Source organism: Phalacrocorax carbo, chromosome 6, assembly GCF_963921805.1.
Source record: "Phalacrocorax carbo chromosome 6, bPhaCar2.1, whole genome shotgun sequence".
Taxonomy (NCBI): Eukaryota; Metazoa; Chordata; class Aves; order Suliformes; family Phalacrocoracidae; genus Phalacrocorax; species Phalacrocorax carbo.
In genome coordinates, this window is record NC_087518.1 from 18,648,337 (window position 1) to 18,668,277 (window position 19,941).

The 19,941-nt window shown below is 42.8% G+C and overlaps 1 protein-coding gene across 5 annotated transcripts in view; it reads left to right on the forward strand.

Annotated features, from left to right (window-relative positions):
* Positions 1-383: 383 nt before the first annotated feature.
* The window catches only part of STAB1 (stabilin 1), a 64,924-nt gene continuing 45,366 nt past the window's right edge, over positions 384-19,941 (forward strand). For 3 of the 5 annotated variants that reach the window (XM_064454004.1, XM_064454005.1, XM_064454006.1), the window contains exons 1-13: positions 385-486; positions 1,571-1,706; positions 7,412-7,548; positions 9,043-9,158; positions 10,360-10,445; positions 11,508-11,577; positions 12,462-12,557; positions 13,008-13,124; positions 13,838-14,034; positions 14,246-14,379; positions 15,941-16,068; positions 18,142-18,233; positions 19,760-19,882. In XM_064454004.1, the coding sequence (XP_064310074.1) occupies positions 1,626-1,706; positions 7,412-7,548; positions 9,043-9,158; positions 10,360-10,445; positions 11,508-11,577; positions 12,462-12,557; positions 13,008-13,124; positions 13,838-14,034; positions 14,246-14,379; positions 15,941-16,068; positions 18,142-18,233; positions 19,760-19,882 (1,377 nt within the window). In that variant the 5' untranslated portion in view covers positions 385-486; positions 1,571-1,625. Of the gene's footprint in view, positions 487-1,553; positions 1,707-7,411; positions 7,549-9,042; positions 9,159-10,359; positions 10,446-11,507; positions 11,578-12,461; positions 12,558-13,007; positions 13,125-13,837; positions 14,035-14,245; positions 14,380-15,940; positions 16,069-18,141; positions 18,234-19,759; positions 19,883-19,941 lie in introns of all 5 variants that reach the window. The other 2 variants (XM_064454008.1, XM_064454007.1) reach the window with 2 other exon arrangements.

Sequence of the window (19,941 nt, forward strand, 5' to 3'; positions counted from 1 at the left end):
TAGCTGTGTATGCCTAACAGGTATCATGGAGCAGAGAAGCAGTCTCATTCTTCTGTTTACATGGCCAGTCTAGTACAATGACTGTAGGTAAAGAAAGCATTGTACAGCTTCCCCCTCTACAGGAATGTCCTCAGTGTCCATTTGTGACTTTGCCATCCCATCAGCACCACAGTGAGCTATGTTGCCTCTGCCTCATTTCACAGATCTGCAGGGTACCAAATGGTTTCCAGAGCTGTGCAAACCCTCTGACCTTGACAAAGTGCCGTCTGTTGGGTACCAATGGTCCCAGGGCTGCAGTTGCCCTGTAATGGGACAAGCAGACTGAGTTGTGGGCTGGTACTTCTTGGTACTTCTCACATGGGTTGCAGTGGATGGTGTGCCTTATCTGCTTCCTGTTAGTGCAGGATATAAAATAGTGCTTTCTGTTCATCATGCTGGCTGTCTCTGTACTATGGAGGAAGGCGTAAACCACAATTAAAGGCACCAGTAAGTATAGCAGTTCTTACGTACTTTATATGTTAGTATGTGTATCTTTTTGTGTATGTAGTGGGAAAAAAAAAATTGAATGCTTTCAATTATTTAAGTAAACACAAGAGTAGCTTCCTACCCTGGTTTCATTTAGGCACCTTCATGCCTCAAAAATGAAAAGATACCTCATTGCTTGGTAGCATTTGTTACTAACAGAAGCAGGCTTTAGACTGCCCAGTACAATGGGTTCTCTTGGCAGTGTAGGGAGAGAAAGTCCATGTAAAATCTGTTGATAATCAATCCTTGGTTGTTTGTGATGTCCAAAAGGAGAAATTATATTGCAGACCATATCTCAGGCTAGCATGTATTTCTTAAATCCCATTTTGGGACTTTCTTATTCTGAGTACTATGGAAATGCTCCTTAACATCAAGCTGCCAGCTGAGTGTTTGGAAAATTATGTGTTTTGCCACTGCTGCCATAGTACCTGAAAAATGTGATGCTTTTCTTGCTGAGAAATTCGTATATATCAAATAAATATCAAAGCCTACTGAAAACGCTTGCTTGATTCTTAGGATGTGCTTATATTATTGCTCTGAAGTGCAGCGCGTCACTCTCATTGCTTTGTTCATGCATACTTTGGGATAGGCAATGTTCAGGTCTACCTTCTGTTTGAGGTGTTGTGGACATATTAACATCAGTGGTAAAGGAAATTTACTTACCCTTCATGATCATGAATTCATGGTATTTAAGTTTGGCCATTGGATTTGCCTTCAGTCAAGCATACAGTTAACCTCTTTTCATTCCAATTAGTTGAAAACTAAGGATTTCCTTCCTTCTGTTTTGAACTGATATGTAAAAGGAAATCCGTACATGTTCCTGTTTTGAGTAAACCTTTTACTAAGGAGTTCTGCTTGTGCATTTAAAAAAGAATAGAAAGAAAGAAAAAGGTGGTATTGATTCAGATGTAATGCTAGAAGTAGCAGATCCTCTTCCGAAGGCTTTGCAGCCAAAGACCACAGTGCAAAAATGCTCTCTCCCTGTTTACTTTTAACCTCTGGTTTGTCTTGGATCTGATTCTTAGTAGGCAGTCTTATCTTACAGAAATTGCAGCCTCTATTGCCACCCCTTTTGTGGAAAGGGTCCTGCCTGTAAAAGCATGAAAATGCCTCCTCCTGGGTTGCTGTTTTTCTTCTTAGCAGCATGCTTCACTCCCACAGCTGACTGCGAGAGTCAGAAGGTAAGTCTGTGAGTCTTTGTTTAAATGTTTACTGAATGGTTCTTCATATTTGTATGGTTGCTTGTTATGAAATAGTACAGCTCAAAACTCCTTTTTTCATTTACATTTAGTTAGGTGCCAAATACACCTGTAACTAAACTTCAGGACTGTAAGGTATAGTCTCTGTTTATGGGTGTGTATGTGTGTAGTCTAAACTGAGGAACTAATAATCAGGTTGAAGGGACATGCTTGAATTTTAGATGAGATTAAATTTGTATTTATGGTCAGCACTGAATGCAAACATAGCAATAAGAAAGGACTGGGCATCTTTGTCTTTTGCTATTTTCAGTACATGTGATGGAAGCTTAGCATCTGGCAGGGCAGGTCCATAAGTTTCCCAGGAGAATTTTATTTTAAAAAAAAATTAAATCTCATCAAATTGTTGCTTTGCAACAGGGTAAATATACCTTTGTTTCAAGTACGTTTCCCAGCAGCTTCACACTAAGTTGTGTGGAATACTTTCCATTTTCTTTCAGTTTTGTTTCGATTTTGTTGATTTTCTTTTGATTTCTTTATCTCCATTCTTGTGTTTAGCAGCAGCATCTAGGAGAATGTATGACCTCTTTGTAGATCTATGGTCTAGGCTCCATGGTGAGGCATCCCATTTTCTGTAGCCTAGAATTCATACTGATTTGTACTCTGTTGTCTGCCATCGCCTTTGCTGTGTCCTGCTGCTGGAGGAATAAACTGGCCTATGAAGTCAGAAGTTGTGCAGGGTGTTTGGAAATCTTATTCCCTGGGGGTCTGAGCTATGGAAGGCTTGTCTTGCCTTGAATGACAAAGAGGGGCCTTGTGGAGAGTTGACAGACCTGTGCTAAGGAAGGTGCATATGAGTCTGAAAGACTTAATTTAGGAAAAGCCAGAGCACTGAAAATATGCTTCAGCGTCAGAACTTTGGGTGGAAGCTTTTGTATAGACCCTTTCATAAAAGTGCCATAAATGACTAATAAGTATGCAAATTAAGGTAAGAACCTCATGAGCCTTTGGGCTTCTATGGTAGTACAAACATGATTTAAAGAAGTGTCTCTACTAGTGCTCTTAGTTTGTCTGGAAGTATGGTTTCCAGGCAGATGGGTTACAGTATAGTAGTGTGTTCAGACACATAAGCTTACATCTTCAGCTGGTGTAAGTGGAAATTTTGGTCTCTTGGCTTTGAGACCTGTATTGATCTCTCTAATCACTGAGGTGCCTGACTTGGCATGAAACAGTTAAAATAGCAGGTAATAAGTACCCACTCACAGAAAAGTGAAATGTTTTGAATCACCTCTGCAGCAGTTTATTTAATACAGGAAAAATACCCCCCTTTCAAGATTTTTTCCCCCAAAAGGTTCCCTTTTATTGAAGAAAGAGAAGAAACATTTGAAAGGTTATAATGGGAGGTAAGGAAAAACAAGGGTCTAATGAAGCCTTCTCCGTTAGTTTAGGATGACCACTGGATTTAATTGCAGTAGAAGTGCTGTGATTCTACAAGAGGCCTCCATTGGCTTGCAGGAGACTTGCAGGGGCCATCAGGAGAGAAAAGAGAGATTTTGTGCTAGCTATTTTTCAGTGATGTTGCCTCAGGGCTCTGATTTGATGGCTAAAACATGACAGCAAATCTGTTAGCCTGATTTGTTTTTTGTATACCTTTTGGTATGGGCTGGGAAGATGCAGCAGATGTGAGAAACATGAAACATTTTTGCTCAGAGGAGGCCAGTCCTAGGCTGTGCTGGAGGAGGAATAGAGGCAGGTGGGAAATGAGGGGAGTGCTCTCTGGATCCCTGTGTCTCCAGTGCTCTGCAGCTGAGGTGGTGGGAAATGCCCAGGGCAACAGTAGATCTTGCGTTATGTGATCTCTGAGCTTGATTGTTCATCCTTATGCTGAAAAGTGTCTTCCTTGGACAAATGTGAAGGGTTTGGTGTCCAGGAGCCGCAAATCTGCTCAGCTAAAATGTTATTGAGAACTTCTTGGGAAGGTACATGACTATAATGACTCAAGCATGTGTCTACAGCTCTGTTTTGTAAAGGGCAAATGACTGGAAACTTGGTGATTATTCATTTCCAGAACTGGATCCCAGGATTGTTGGAGCCAAACACTGACAGCCAAATGTGTTATTCTTTCTTCCTTGAGGTTTTGCCGTGCAGAAGAATTTGTGTTACTGTTTGGGAGGAAAAGATAAAGGGATGAAATGAGAGAAATTAAACTGGCCCTTAAAAAAAACCATCCCCAGCTTGTTCCTTTGAGAAGCATGAGCACTTGAGAAGTAAGGGACATCTGTGTCAAAGTAAGAGGAGGGAAGGAAACACTGCAGCATTCAGAAGCTCAGATATGTTTCAGCTAAGCACAGAGGGCAGCAGCTGCTCATGCACATGCATGTGGTTGAGTGCAGGAAGACAGCACAGCCTAGCCCTGGCAAGACAGAGCTCAGTATGGACAGAGGCACCCTGGCTCTTAACCTCTTTTGGCTCCAGCTAGAAGTCTTCTGCTTTAAAAGCCTCCGTTAATTTTGGAGGTGTTTGAGAGCACCAGTCTTCCTTTTCTGTTGCTTTGTACATTAAGTGCAACACAGTCCAGGCTCACAATATCATCTGATCAGAACAGTGGCTGTTTTCACCCCCTTTCCCTGGTGTAACCACCGTGCACCTCACTGACTCTTGGCCTGCCAGGCACCATTGCTGCATCACAGGGGCAGGCATTCCCTCTCACTGCTTCCTCTCCAGCATCTTCAAACTTAGAAACAGCAGTCACAGATGAGCCCAAAAGAGTAGTACATCATTGTTTTCCATGAGGTTATGCCCCAGGAGCCACCTCTGACTCAAACTCCTGTCTACCTTTCATCGTCTCCAAAATTTGAGTATCCAAAATGTTGCATTTCAGTCTCTTGATCCCCTCTTCTGCTTTCCTAAGAAGTAAAACACTCCAGAAAATCACTGCTTCATCAGTTCTGTCACTCAAACAAGGGAAATATTTTTTAAAAAATTATTTTCCACACAGCTCTTTTCTTCCTCTTTCCTCCCGCCTGTTGCTGCTGACACAAGCACATTTCCTTATAAAAAGGGGAAGATCTTACTGGAAAGCTGCCTAAAGCTCATGAAGTGTCCCAGGAAGGTAGGGTAACTCTCTTGTCTTAGAGGCTTGCAAGTAATTAGAGATGCCAACAGGAATGAGTGACAGCCCTTCTCCTCTCCCAGTGTCCATCTCCATTTGGAAATGGAGCCACATTGATGATGAAGGAAAGAGAAGAAAAATGGAATAATGTGTGAATAATGGTGTCTTCCTCCACCACCATGACAGAGAACACATTTAATGGCCCAACGATGTCTGACAGCCAACTCCTGATGCCTGGAAGTAAAGTTAAAATAAAAGATTGGAGAGTTTTAATTTAGTGTTTTGTGCTCTACTGGTAGTGGTCTTTTTCATATAGATAGGGTGGCTCAGACACCTGATAAAGATTTGTCAGGTGATTCTGACAACGTTAACATCATAACTCATGGGAAGGTGTCCACCTCTGCGTTTCTTCCTTGGTCATCTTCCCATTCCTCTTTCTGAGATGTTGTCTCAGTGAAGGTAAAAGCTGGGACTTGAAAGGCAGGAGATGTACTGTTCTGTTCAGAACCAGGTGCCTGGCTTCAGCTGGCTCCTTTCAAAAGCCCAGCTTTAACCTGGAGCCCTAATTTGTACTTGGGTCATCTGGTTAGATGGGCTTCTTCCCTACCCCATCAATGGCACTGCTGATCTTTTGAGACAGAGTATTCTGGAGGTAGCACCTCATTATCCATTCATATTGGATGTCTTCTTTGTTTTGCTCCATGAAAAAGGGGAAATCTCTGACTGCACTGGGTGCCAGTGGGGTGGAGATGTAAGGAACAGCAGAGCTGATCTCTGTCCTGCTGCATAAAATGAGTAAAACTGGTACTCACAGAACATGGATAGGTGGATTTGGTGGATCTCAGATTGGTTTTGAGCTGTTTGTAATGCAAGGAAGAGAGTCCTTGACATAACAGATTCCTTGGGGATTCTGCCGCCAAAGGAACTGGAGGTTACTGCACAGTAAGGAAAGCACAACTAGAAATTAATATCTATGTGAGGGCCACCACAGGCAAAGGAATCGCTTTCTTTGTTGGGCAGCATTCTTGCATGGGTGGCTGCAAAAGATGGATCCATAAAGATGAGAAAAAGCTCAACAACTCTAGGCAGAGGGAACGTGGGTGGGAGTCAGGAAACCATTCCAAGGGGATGTCCCTGTGGACCTGAGACTTGAGGGTTATCTCTCAGGAGGTTTTCCTGACAGGGTCTGCTGGCTATCATCTGGGAGGGCCTTCCTGAGCTGTTGATAACTGATGGGAAGCTATGGGCTTCCTCCCTTGCCTTGAGGAAAATGTATGCATTTGGGCTTAAGTTCAGAGGAAGCAAAGCTGAGATTGCTAATGAGAATTCAAAATGGGGTTCTGGGCACAGGAGAGCTGCTATATTAACAGCATTGCTCAGGATTGGCTTTTAAAATCCCAGATCAAGGCCGCCTCCCCCAAAATTTGATCTAATGTTTTTACTTTTATAAAATACAGTGCCTGTAGAGGCACAGTTGAGGTGAGCTGTGAGGTTTTTTTTCCAGTTGATGACCTTTTTGGTCAAACACAGCTCATGGCCCCCAGCTTTTCTCTGCATCGTCAGTGGCAAGCATTGCCTCTTCTTAAAATGAGCAATGAAGTTTCTGTGCAGTGGGTCAGCTCCAGGAGTTTAGAAATACAGGGAAACCCTTTTGGGGTAAAATCACAAGCTTTAATGACAAGCTGGCATATGGTGATTATTTGCTGTAAGGCTGTATGTTTTTCATTGGCTCTGGCTGTATTTCATTTGAAGAAGCAGACTTGGTGGGTACAGGGGTACAGAAAAGCCCTGTGAGGAAGCCTAAACCCCCGAAATTATTCTAGTTGGGTGGAAAGACTCATGCTGAATTTATCACCAGCCGTGTAAATTATCCAAGTCTCCTAGCTGATATTCTTGCCAGTGTCTATGGGGTCCTTCTCACCTGGGGTCAAAGCATCAAGGGCCATCCAGGTGGTCAGAGAGGTGCGGCGCACCTTTCCTTTTAATCCACCACCCTGTCCCCCACGCCTTCTTGAAGAAAAATGCCATGAGAAACATTTGTGTTAGCAGCGTCTGATCTCTGGCAGATAGACCGAACTAATGCATTTGGTTCTTCAGACCCACGAAACAGCAATGAAAGCACCAGTGAACTGGATTGTATCAACAGCATGGAAAACAGAAATACTGTGTTGCTTTTTAATTCAGTGTCTTCTGGCAAGGGTTATTAATTTAGGGCTTGTCCTCATATACCGCTGTCACACACATTTGCAAAAGATCAGCTTAAATTTACAGTGCACAGTTATGATTATTTTAGAAATGGTTAGAATTTTTGCTGTGAGGTGTAGGGGAAGATAAGATAGCTGTCATCTGCCCTATTGCCTTCTAGCTGAGATCCAAGTGGAGTAGCATGCAGCAGCATGGCATGATATGCCCTATGAGTGTGTGGTGTACCTCCCAGCAGCTGCACTGGTCACTGCCCTCCCCAGTGGTATCTAAAGAATGGTGCAATGTTCATAAGGATATTAAAGGTCGGCAAGATGAGTGGCTAGGGTAACAATTTAATTTTGGGCTTATTTCCATTCTGTTTCTTCTTTTTAAGTTAAAATCCATGCAATGCAATATCAAGACGACGTTAACCCTGAATACAGTGTGTACTGCTTGTGCTGCAGCACCTAAAATGTTGTGTCCAGGAGGCTGGTTAAAGACCACCCAAGGATCAGGAGTAAGGGACTGCAGGTAAGGCTTATTTCCTAACCCTGTTAAGGTTTTGGTGCAACCCTGCTATGCAAGGAGTAGTGTCTATGCCTTCAGGATGGCATATCCATTTTCCGAGCTCTAAAGTTTCAAGGGGTTTTGTTTTCGGGTGCATAAAAATGAATTTATGGCCCCTATTATTGTTGCTTTTGTCTCCTTGCAAATCCCATGGACTTCTTGCTGGGCATAAGGTTCTATATACACAGAACAAATTGCATTATAATTACCTCTAACTGGCCCTGAACAGCCTGAGTCTGCTAATCCTGCTGTAGCAATTTAACAGAAGTCTGTCTAGCATAGAAGCCTGTTTCAGACCCAGAATCTTGTAGTGGATTATTAAGAAAATAATATAATGATAGTCCCCCTTGTATATCCTCCCAGCTTCCAGCAATAATCTTCTGAACTTTTTACCTTCCTATTTTGCTTTATGACAATTGCTTGTTCATGTGTTCCCTGCTTTTATTCTGTTGAGCTTGGCTGTAATACGAAAAGGGTGACGGAAAACTGAACTTATCAGAAAGTTTTTAAAAGATGAAACACTATAGGTTATTGTTTGCATATCTATTCAGTAGTGTATGTTAACAGTTAATATATAGCTCCATTGTCTACTGTTTTCTGTGATTCACTATTCTGTCGAAATACTTTAAAAATAGCTGTAGCAGTTTTGCAGTTTATAGCACTTTTTGCATGGACACACATAGGAGTCACACTGAAGCCAAAGCAGCAGTGCTATCGAGACAATTTCCAAGTTCCTTTGGGGAAGGATGTTGTGCCAAAAATAAAGTGAAGTGTAAGAATAATGTGAGTGTATGCAGGTTTTCTGAGTGTTATCTGCTCCTGTGGTGGTTGTTGAAGAGTCCAAGGAATAGTTCTGTACTACATACATGCAGAACAAGAGACACTACCATCAAGGCCTTACCCTGTGCATGGAGGTGATGGATGAAGGGTTGAAAAGATGATGCTTCTTTTGGGGACTTAAGGGGTTTGTCCAAGATTGCATAGAGAATCTGTGAATAACACAATTATTAAATCCAAATTTCCAGCATCCCAATCTGGAATCTTTAGTGCAAGACAGAAAGGGACAAGTCCTGCAAGGAGACTTTGTTCTTTCAAGGTTATTTATGTGTGAAGTCTAATGTTGAGTCACCCCCAAGATCCTAACTTTGTTTCTATGCTGTCTTAACCCTCCAGCATCCAAGGTTTCTGTCCTGATGTCCCCAGACTTCCCAGGGTCCTGTCCCATATCCAGTCCCTGGCAGATTTCTTGCACCCAGTCTTTGAGGCTCAAATCAATGGGCATCCTTAGTGAAGACACAACCCAAGCGCAAACTCTTGCATGCATGTATGGCGAACGAAATGAGTGCCCTTCCTTCCCTTCAGAGTTCAGTGCACTACAGTGTGATTGCTTAGAAACCCTCCAACAAACGTGTGGTATGTTTGTGTTGTAATCATGAATCTTGGATTATTCTTTTTAAGATTCACTGTCAAGTTAGGAGAAAATACCCTTTCCCAGCCAGGGTGCCATCACATATGTAAGAAAGAAATTGAGGAGAAAAAGTGCTGCCCAGGGTTCTGGGGTACAGAGTGCTATGGTAAGTTTTTCATCTTTTTACAACTCTCTCTAGCTGTTGAATGAGTCAAATCAGTTTTAACATGAGGCATTAAATATGCATTGAGGTGATTAATTTTCATTATTCCTTGAACACTTACAAGGACTCCATTATCTGTCTGGGAGGTTCAGCATATAATGGGGAAGGAATCCTTTGCTTCAGATTGAGTTGCATCCTCTTACATTTAACACATAACATAACCTCCTTTAGTGGAACTTCCTTTTGTCTCTTCTTTAAAAATAAGCTTTTGGAAAGGGATGTTTTTGTTCCTCTTTAAGAAAGTTTCCAAAGGAAGAGGAAGATACTTCTTTCTGATGGCCCTGTAGTCTGCAGTGCATGTACCATGTGTGCATGTGTGTACATAGTCTGAGTTAGTCAGCCATTCAGCCACAGAAAATACTTAGCAATTCCAACCCAACATGAAAATACCTGTCCCAAAGCTCCCACTCAAGTTTATGTCAAGTAAAGAGAATTTGGTTTGTCTTGTCTCAAAAATCCAACAGGAAGACCTACTAAGCCAAACACTTTGCATGTGATTGACTAATTGTTGGAATATGGAAAGACACTCTCCAGCCCTGCAGAAAATGGGAGGCCATTTGAGAGCTTGGGCCTGTTCTCACACAGAAGTGGTTTGAATAAGCAATGGACTTCATCAGAAGAATTACATGTCTAAAATATTTGGAAATAGTTCCCAGAATTTGGAGGTACCCCGCTCCAAAAATATGTGGACCATGTTTGTCTGAGCACATTCCCAGCTCCTCATGAAGTCAGGGAAAGCTGAGAATGCTCAATATCTGTGCAAAGCAGACTCCCGTCTGTCCTGAGTTTCAGAACTGCTGTTGGATGTTTGATACTGCATCTTGCTGATGCTAGCAACAGTGGCTCAACATCAAAACATGTTTAAATGCCTTTGCTGAAATTTAGTCAGTTATGGCCCATTCGGACATTTCCTTAGACTTTTAATAAATTACTTTTCTTATATAGCAGGCAAATTTTTCCTTGATGGCACTTCTGGCCATATTCACCGGCTCTGAGGCAGTGTTAGGTGTATTGTGTAAGCAGGCAGGGACTTTGCTGGTGAAGGGGCCATTGCTTTTGCACAGCTGGAATGCATGGGGGAAGAGGAGATGGAAAGACGGATATGGTGCTGGTTGTTCAAGCTAATCTTGTCTTGCCTGCTTAGAGTGTCCAGGTGGCTCTCAAAATCCCTGCAGTGGACATGGGACATGCTTGGATGGTATCCAGCAAAATGGGACCTGCATCTGCAAGGTCAGTGCATGATTTATTCTGAGGGTGATGTGCTTTTGTCAAAGGGACTTGTATAGCATCTGTGCAGATGCTTCAGATGAAGGCTGCCCTTCTGCCTGGAAGGTCATAAGCAGCTTCTTTCATTCCAGCATCAGTGAGATTTTCCTGGAGGATTGGTGTGGTCTGCAATAGCACTAAGACACTGTTGGTGAGGGTATGGACTTAGGAAGGATCTCTACTGAGAAATGAAGAAATAATTGCATTAATTTAACCAACTGATCAGTTGAAATAATCTCTGTCTGCCTGTGGCTGCAAGAAGCCCTGAGATACTTGACTCTTAATGAGCTGCACCTTCTCAAGACTTGGATGATACACTTCCCAAATGAATTTGTCCTGCACCTTGGCAGGCAGAACCTCCCTCTCTCAGGAAAAGCAAGAGAGACAAGAAAAAGAATTTAGGACATTTTTTTTTAGTTCCAGAATTAGTACAAAAAAGCATAAACAATTCCTGCACATTTAAATCATATAGAGCAGTGTTTCTGAAATTCTTAGCTTAATGGATTAGTATCAGACTTGAAACTTTCTTGAACTGTATGTTTTTACAGCATCCTTAATTAATAGTGTTGTGAGCTAAAATCATACCTCTTGGGCCCTTGTTTGAGAAAAGTTGATTTTGGATTTAACAGAAAGATACCTTGTGTCAATTAAAATATACGCTGAAGGTTCCCAAGCCCTGTAAAATCAATGTCAAAAGTCCCAGTCTCTGAAAATTCCTTTTTCAGAGAGATATCAGAAGCCATCTGGTACTTTCCTGTCTTTTTGTGATGAGGACACTGTTTCCTCAATGCCCAACAGAGTTTTGCTGGCGTTTTGCATGCCCTGTGCACATCAGCTTATGCTGTGGTCTTTGCCATGGGGGCTGGTTAATACTATTAGAGCACTGACCAGATCAGTTTTCTTCACTGTATTGCTTCAGCTGTCACAGAAAATCAGAAATGGGGAGAAACATTGAACTATAATGATGTGTGGAACAATGCAATGATACAGAAAACTAACATCCGGGACATTTTGGGGTCCTTCTAGGAGCAATACAGTGGTTTTGCCTGCCAGAGTTGTCGAGATAAAAATCGTTTTGGCCCAGACTGTCAGTCAGGTAAGAATGAGTAATTCAAGTGAAACCTGCACAAAAATAAATGAGAGAAAAGAAGGAAGAGGGGGAGGTTGAGTGAGGAAGGGTGCTAGAGAGGATGCCAGCTGGCAGTGTTCAAGAACATGTGTCTTGGCATTTTGTCTTTGTGCCCTTCTCCACTGTCCCATTAGACAAATGATTCTCATTCTTTCACTCAAATCAGTCCATTTGTCCTACTGTAAATTTCTCTTTGCCTTTACCAGGGCTATCCCAGTTTCCAGCCAGGCTGTTACCTACATCCCTGAAACAACCCACACTCACTTCCCAACTGTTTTCCAGAGTCCTGTAACTGCCCCACTTGTCTCCCAGCTTGTTCCTTGTTGCCCTCCTTAGAAAATTAATACACACAGTGCTGCTTCTCATGTATGGCATTTTTGGAAGTGATTTATGACCAGTGCAGCCTGGCTGTTAAAGGAGCCCTTTTCATCCAACTCCTGGTTCCCTTGTATCCACACAGGTGAGATAGGTGTGATCTTCATGGTTGTGCTCACATGATACCAGTGCTAGGATCACAGATGTGGTAGGATCTTATAACGCTGCCTCCTTCCACACTGGCTGCAGAAGACTTAGAGGAGTGGGAAGTTAAAAGATGTGCCTGAAAAGCTGGTCTAGATCTTGTATTCAAGGCTGCTCTTACGGGGCAGGCTTGTCTTCTTGAGTCCAGGACATGCAGTTTGCCCTCTGTAAGCTCTGACTGGCATGGCCTATTTTTAAAAGGAGCTACATTGCTGTGGATTATTGTTGAGAAATCAGGGTGCCAAGACCCAGAGCAGCTGGCCAATGTGTGCCTGGAGCCCTGTGCACTGCCTTGTAGCTGAAGGTCAGGTTTGTCTGAACTTTCTTTCCAGTGTGTGACTGTGTGCACGGGGAATGCAACAGCGGTGTCACTGGGAATGGAAGCTGCACGTGCTATGGAGGCTACACTGGCCCCAGGTGTGACCAAGGTAAATACATTGGTAGCTGCAGAGGGACTGTTAGAGCTAAATTATGACATGGGCTTGGATGCATGTGTCCCAAAAGGAGCTGGGGGGCAATGAATAGCTTGGGAATGTAGAGGGAAGATGATCTAAGCACTAGACACCTAGACAGAGGAAAACGCTGGGGTCTGCTCCCCACTCTGTGAGAGTGGCCAAGATGTACCATCTATTTGTGCTCCAGTTCTTCTTCTGCAAACCAGATAGATCCTTTCTTCTCTCTAAGCCTTGTGGGACCTGACTACCTGGCTGCCAGTGATTTAGAGCTGTCTACACTGCTTATATCCCCTGGCTTTTCTGCCAGCTTGGGGGCCTCTGGAAACCACATTTGCCTTCATTTCCAGATAGGAAAGGTAAGTTGTATCTTCCAACAGTGCCATGCACGCTCAAAGGGAAACTCTCTTTGCTGTGTGGTTCCAGAGCTTTCCCATTGCAAGGGTGTGACATGCGAGGCCAACAGCGAATGTGTGGTAAGGGATGGGACAGCGATGTGTGACTGCAAGCTGGGCTACAGGAAAAGTGGAAGCACTTGCCAAGGTGAGAAATTCTCTGTAACCCTAAATGTTCCTCTGTTTGGAAAAATCTTATTGCACTAGTATCTCTGGATAAATTTGATCACTGTGAATACAGTGCCTAATACACTGCAGAGGCTTACGAACCTGAACTTTAGGAATCCCTTTAAGATTAAGGGCTAAAGTTTTGGCTCTCCTCACAGTTGTTCGTGAATTAGAGTTGCAGATTCCATCCAGCACTTGCTTATAAGTATGTACTGCATAACTGTGACAATGGGATATTGGTGAGTCTGTACCAATTGAAATAATAAGGCAGTAAGCGGAGGATTTCTTCACTGATTTCAAGTTTTGTTAAAAGAAATTCAATAAGATGCATGTGATTAGCTAGCTATGTATAGGTCTATTTTCACTGCCTTTTTGCAGTTTTTGCTGACCAAACTGCAGTTTCATGTATCCTCAGATATGATGGAGATTCAGAAGTAAATCCAAGCATCCTCTGTCACTCACACTTCTGTTACTGAAGTAACATGGAAAATGTATCATCCAAATTCCTCAGATTAAAAAAAAAAATCTGCTGTCTGAAATTATTTTATTTTCCTGGGAAATTTTAGAAGCTTATTAGTATAAATTCCTTACACTCCATTCTTTCCAGGCCTTTTGCATTCTGCTGTGCTGTAGTAAGTGCTTTTTTGAAAAGAGAGGTTTGGTTCCTCTTACCTCTCATGTCTTTAATTGCAGCTCAGGATCCTTGTGCTGCTTCTCCATGCTCCCCCTCTGCTGTATGTAAGGGTCTTGGACCACAAAAATATCAGTGTACCTGCAAAGAAGGATTTCAAGGAGATGGGAAGATTTGCCAGCCCATAAACCCTTGTGTTAACAACAATGGAGGCTGCCCAGAAAACTCTACGATTTGTATTTACAGAAGTCCAGGAGAGGTAAGGGCAATAACAGCACGTCAGCAACCCGTAAGGGTCTGAAAAATGCCCAGGTGAGAAGTTCTTCAAAAGAGCTCACCATTGTGTTGGTCAGATCTGCTCACCTCACCTCAGATTTTGCAAAGGGAAACCAGAGAGCTCTTTTGTCGTGTAACTTACTGGGTAAAAGATGATGTATGCAGTTCTATAATCACTGTGTTCCTTCCCTTAGGCATCTTGTGATTGCAAGCCTGGGATGAGTAGGAGAACTCCTTTGTCTGAGTGTTCGGTACTTCCCAACAGTTGCCAGCAGTATATTTGCAATGTGACTGCCACGTGTGAAATGATTTCCAAGGGGAATCCTAGGTAAGCCAGTTTATATATTGCTGTTACAGAAGCTTATTCTGCAGCTAGAACGGAAACTGAGTTTGGATGAGCTGAATTTTGAAGAAACTGAGAGTTAACTGCAGAGAATAGGCCAGAGTCACCTTTTGAGAAGAGCCTGTTTGTAACAAGCCCATTGAAAGTAGAGAGTTTTAATCAGTCATTGTAAATTTTGGCATGTGGGTCACGAGATGCTCTAAATCTGGTGCAGCAGAGTCTTCTGTGATGTGAACTGGAGATGTAGCTCCCCAAATTGGTTGTAGTAGTAGGGTATTATCAGTTAATAATCAGTCATTAAAAGGGAGATGTGTGACTCTTCTTTGCTCACATTTGCCCACATTTGATACTGAGGGCTAAATCTTTGGCTCTCCTCCCACTCAGGCCTGTAAGCAAGAAATTAATTATAGTTGCCCATTGAGAGGGAAGGGGGAAGTTGAGGGAAGAAACACCAGACCTCACTGAGTCCTCTGCCGCAAAAACCATAGAAGCTCATACGCCTTGGATGGCAAATATTGCCAGATATAGGATGATTTTTGCATAATGGCCCCCCAAACACCAGGAGGGCTTCACTGAGGATTTTGTATGTTACCAAGAAAAGGTGGCGCTTCTCTGAGAGACTGGAGAAGGAAAGAGCAGTCTCATCTCCTTGACCCTTCCTTCTCCGGTGCTGCTAAAACTGTTAGCATCCACCTGCTCATTGTGTGCTCCAGGCCAGAACTGAAACACGGTGGCTTCCCTTTCTGAAGATACACTAGAGAAGCGCAGGATGTGGTGTTCAGCACAGTCCCTGCCTTAGCATATCTGTTCTCCAGCAGCTGGCACTCAGCCCTTTGAGGCTGGAGTAATGTCAAATTCCTCCCATGTCGCATGTCTTTGCATCCCTGAAACAGAAAGAGCAGCGCCGATACTTGGACAAAACCCAAACAGGAAAAAACACAGTTATCGGCCAGTGATCTTAAGTAGTCTCTGAGTAACGACTATAAAGCTGTGTGAATCAGGATGGAGATTTTCACATGTAGATAAGCTTTTCTGGAAATGTCATTAGCCTGCCTGGGTCCCTCATTCGGTTTAAGACAAACTGTAGCTAACTGATGTGCCTGAGCTGGCACTTGTCACTGAAGCTGAGGGGTCACATAGGAGCTGTTTGCTAGATTTTCACTTAGCCTGTGTTTTTTATGCATTACATTGAATTTTCAGGTGCTGTAATGACTGATATTGTCTGAATATCTAGTTAGAAATGTGTTGATAAATATATTGTGGCTATCTGTATCCTGAACTCTAGAGCAGACAGTCCTTATGTTGATTGTAGCTGAGAAAGCACCTTCATTCTCTTTGCGTAGGTCCAAATTTGCTTGCATTCTGGAAGTATGCATCATTTTTCCTGTCATTTAGTTTAGGCAGAAGTTACTAAGCTCTTATCTACACCTTAAAGCTGGGATTTGTCTTTCAAGTGTACATACTGACAGGTTGTTCTACTCACATTTGTTGAATGTGTTATGAACTGTTTTATAATGGTTTGTTATGTTTCATTCTTGTCTCTTAGCTGTGTGTGTAAAGAAGGGGAGATTGGAGATGGGATAAGTTGCTATAAAGATCTCTTGAGTGAGATAAATCAGCATAATTCACGAGGAAGGTTGGCTGGGAAATTAAACGTCGCCAGGAAAATGTTTGGTAAATGTCTCTTGAACTTGGGGAATGGAGCAAATGTGGGAACAAGAGTGTCAGAAAAGGCTAAAACCATTTCAGCATAATAGCTCTATTTCGCAGTTTGTGACCATGGGTGCAAAATTAAACACATCACATGTCTGAACTCATTACCAGTTCTGGTGAACTGAGGAGACTGTTGCAGAGAGCACTGTGGATAAGTATTAGGTATTTGACAGTCCTGGTGAAGGATGTACCATATTTGCAGAAGAAGGAAAATGTGCTTTGGAGGTGTGATTCAAACCCATTGGTATCAAACCACCAGTGTGCCTCCACCTGCAGTATCTATGTTTAAGGCTCAGCAATCTTTCAGCTGTTGCTGAGTTTTCTAGCAGTGATGCTTGAGGCTCGTGTGCCATGCACCCTCTACTAAGCCCTTAAACAGCCTCCTTGCCAGCACACATGTGTGAATTATAGAGATGAAAAGGCTTTATTCTGTGCACCATGGTACTTCCCGAGTGAGGAATTTCTTTGCAAAGCATAGAAGATGCACCAGTACAGGTTGGGAGTTGACCTACTGGAAAGTGGCTCTATTGAGAAGGACCTGGGAGTGCTGGTGGACAGCAAGCTGACCCTGAGCCAGCAATGTGCCCTTGTGGCCAAGAAGGCCAAAGGCATCCTGGGATGCATTAAAAGCAGTGTGGCCAGCAGGTTGAGGGAGGTTATCTTCCCCCTCTACTCTGCCCTAGTGAGGCCACATCTGGAGTACTGTGTCCAGTTTTGGGCCCCCCAGTTTAGGAAGGACACAGAACTGCTTGAGCAAGTCCAGCAGAGAGCTACCAAGATGATCAGGGGACTGGAGCATCTCCCTTATGAGGAAAGGCTGAGAAACTTGTGTTTGTCCAGCCTGGAGAAGAGAAGGCTGAGGGGGGATCTCACCAATACTTATAAATATCTGAAGGGAGGGTCTTAGGATGATGGGACTGGAGTCTTCAGTAGTGCCCAATGACAGGACAAGTGGCAATGGGCACAAGGTGGAACACAGGAAGTTCTACTTAAATATGAGAAAAAACTTCTTTCCTGTCAGGGTGACAGAGCAGTGGAACAGGCTGCCCAGAATGGTTGTGGAGTCTCCTTCCCTGGAGACACTCAAAACCCACCTGGATGCATTCCTGTGCCCCTCCTACTCTAGGTGTGCCTGCTCAAGCAGGGGGGTTGGACAAGATGATCTCCAGAGGTCCCTTCCAACCCCTACCATTCTGTGATTCTGTGAAGACTGTTTCAGAACCTGTGTACTGCAAGTGTGGGGAGTGATACCTGCAAAGGTTAATTTTTGCCTCACTGTAATCCAAGGAAAGAATGAGAACCCTTCAGCTCATGTCAAAGCATGTTAGATACCTTCTCCAACTCATCCACTGCACAGTCTTCTCTACCTCCACTAACTTTACAGAAGCATAGAGATCAGGCTCAAAGCTCAGCTTACCTTTTGTGAATATCCCTCCCTGCTACATATCAGTGTTGCCAACACTCATTTTTTGCATATGTTTTCCATGATTTATGCTATGGGCAACTGCATTAAAATCTCTGGGTTCCTAGCTCCTGTGCAGTGGGACTTAATACCTAATAACCTTTGTTGATGGGCCACTGATGACTGAGTGAAGACTGACAACTGTGGGTTCATAGCAGCTTCTCAAGAAGTATTTAGTCTCAATAAATCCTGATGACACCCAAAAATTCATTATTTCAAGGGGAAGACAGAGGACACTTGACCCAAGTATAAGATAGTAAGCATGTGAGAACAAAATTATTATGAATATTGCAAATTTATTATTATGAATACTGCAGATTTCAGCAGTGATTTGAAGTGGACCAAAGTCAATCCTTCAGAAATCTTGTGGGCAAGTGCTTAAAACTAGTAGCAATCAAGCTGGGCTGTGATGGCAATACCAAACTCCCTCTAGTTTCATGCAAACAAGTGCTAGTTACTTGCATCAGGCTGAAAATGTATAAATTGAATTATGCTGTTAATAAGGGGAAAAAATATTGCTGGAGTTAAACCATATGCCAAGTAACTACTTCACACTGCCACTCTTTTTACAGCTTCTGGTTGCTCACTGCTGCTGACTAAATACGGGCCTTTCACAGTCTTTGTACCATCCCTTCTTCCGATTCATGACAGAATGGAATTTAATGTAAGTTTTCTTGGTTTTAGCAAATTTTTGCTGTCTTATGATTCTTTCCTGCCTGAGTTCTGCAGCCTGTAAAAACTGATTGACTCATGAGAGAGAAACTTTGGAAGGCAGTATTTGTAGAAACAATCTCTTCAGAAGACTCTTCATTGTCTGATTAAGTTGCAGTCTTATAGAGGATGTTACATCCCTCACATTATTTTTAAAACCTCTCTCTCTCTCTTCAATATTGACAGAGTTTGTTTGGTTTTAATGGCAGGAAGTGTAAGTTTTTCTGGCCATTCTTCATTTCAAGCTTGAACCTCCTGTGTGTAACTCTTCTCAAAAGTTTAGGTGGCTTTTCACTACTTGAGGGTGGGGTTTTCAAAGGGGGCTCAGATTTGCATCGAAGTATTGGATTTTGGACCAATGGCCCTAGATGTGGGTATGGTGTCAACTTCTTCAGAAGAGCTCATTTTATTAATGGGGAAAGTAAGGATGGCAGGGCTGGGGAAAACAGCTATGGGAGCCAGGACAAGAGTTTGAGAATTCAAGGCTTCAGCAAGTAGGTCCTGAAGGTCATATTATTATTTTTATTATTTCTTAATTAAATTGTGTTCATTTGCAGTAGGTTTTGCACAGTTAAGCCCACAACCAGGCTATCCATCATTAGGATGAGAAGGTGTATATCCATTTTCCCAGGACAGAGCTAAGAATCAGCACAACTGAGCTGCAAATGCAATAGGGATTTTAACTGCATGCTAGCAAGGTGCCTGTTGGGTTTCAGGTGGCAGCTAGCTTGCCACTATCCCTCCAATATGAGAAGGTAAATGTCTTAAAAATAACACAGACAGACCAACCCCATTTGAACATTGCATTTCCAACTGGTTTAGAAATATTCATTTGCTTGATAGCAAAGCTATCTATGCAGCAGCAGTAACTCACATAGAGTCTAGGGAGCAAAACCTAACCTACAAATGCCAGGGACATTAGCTGTCTCCTACTACCTTGTTGAGCAGAGGTTTCCACTAACACAAGTCAGGCCTTGTTTCTAGGTCATCATGGTATCTTCTGGATTCATAGAAAATACATCAGGAAAGGCCCCTGATGTCTTAAAAAACACCAGTGCTGGAAAGCCCAGAAAAGAAAGGAAGAAACTAAATGTAAATTCAGCAGCTTAGACCACCTACATGGTCCAACGTAAACAAAGATTGTGTATGGGGAGCTTCAGCAAGTTTTATAATCTGGAGCATGCGAGGATAGTTTTTAAATTGTTCAAGTCCAAGAGGTTTCTGTCTAGGGGGTTCCTCTAAAGTCACCTGCAGGTTAATCAGTCTCCCTTTGTTTGAATGTGTACACAACAGAAGCAAAAAATTTGCCACAGTGCTACTCCAGTGAACCAAAATGAAGAGGGAAGCTCAATCTTGTACACTAAGAATTTCCCTGTATGTGTTAGATGGGAGAAAGGTAATGTTATGGCCCTTCCAGTAAATTAGGTTTTTTAAAGAACATGTCATTTATCTTCTTTATGATGTCTTTATTTCCCAAAGGATACCACTGCTGAGCAGTTGTGCAGAATGCACGTTGTTCCTGGTCTGCACTTGGTAGAAGACATGGTAGAAGCCAAGACTGTGTGGACCTTGTCAGGACATCAGCTAACATTCAGTAGCCAGGTAAAGTATCTTCCTGAACTGAAGTCTTGGACCACTGCTTTCATGTAGGACAGTCTGGA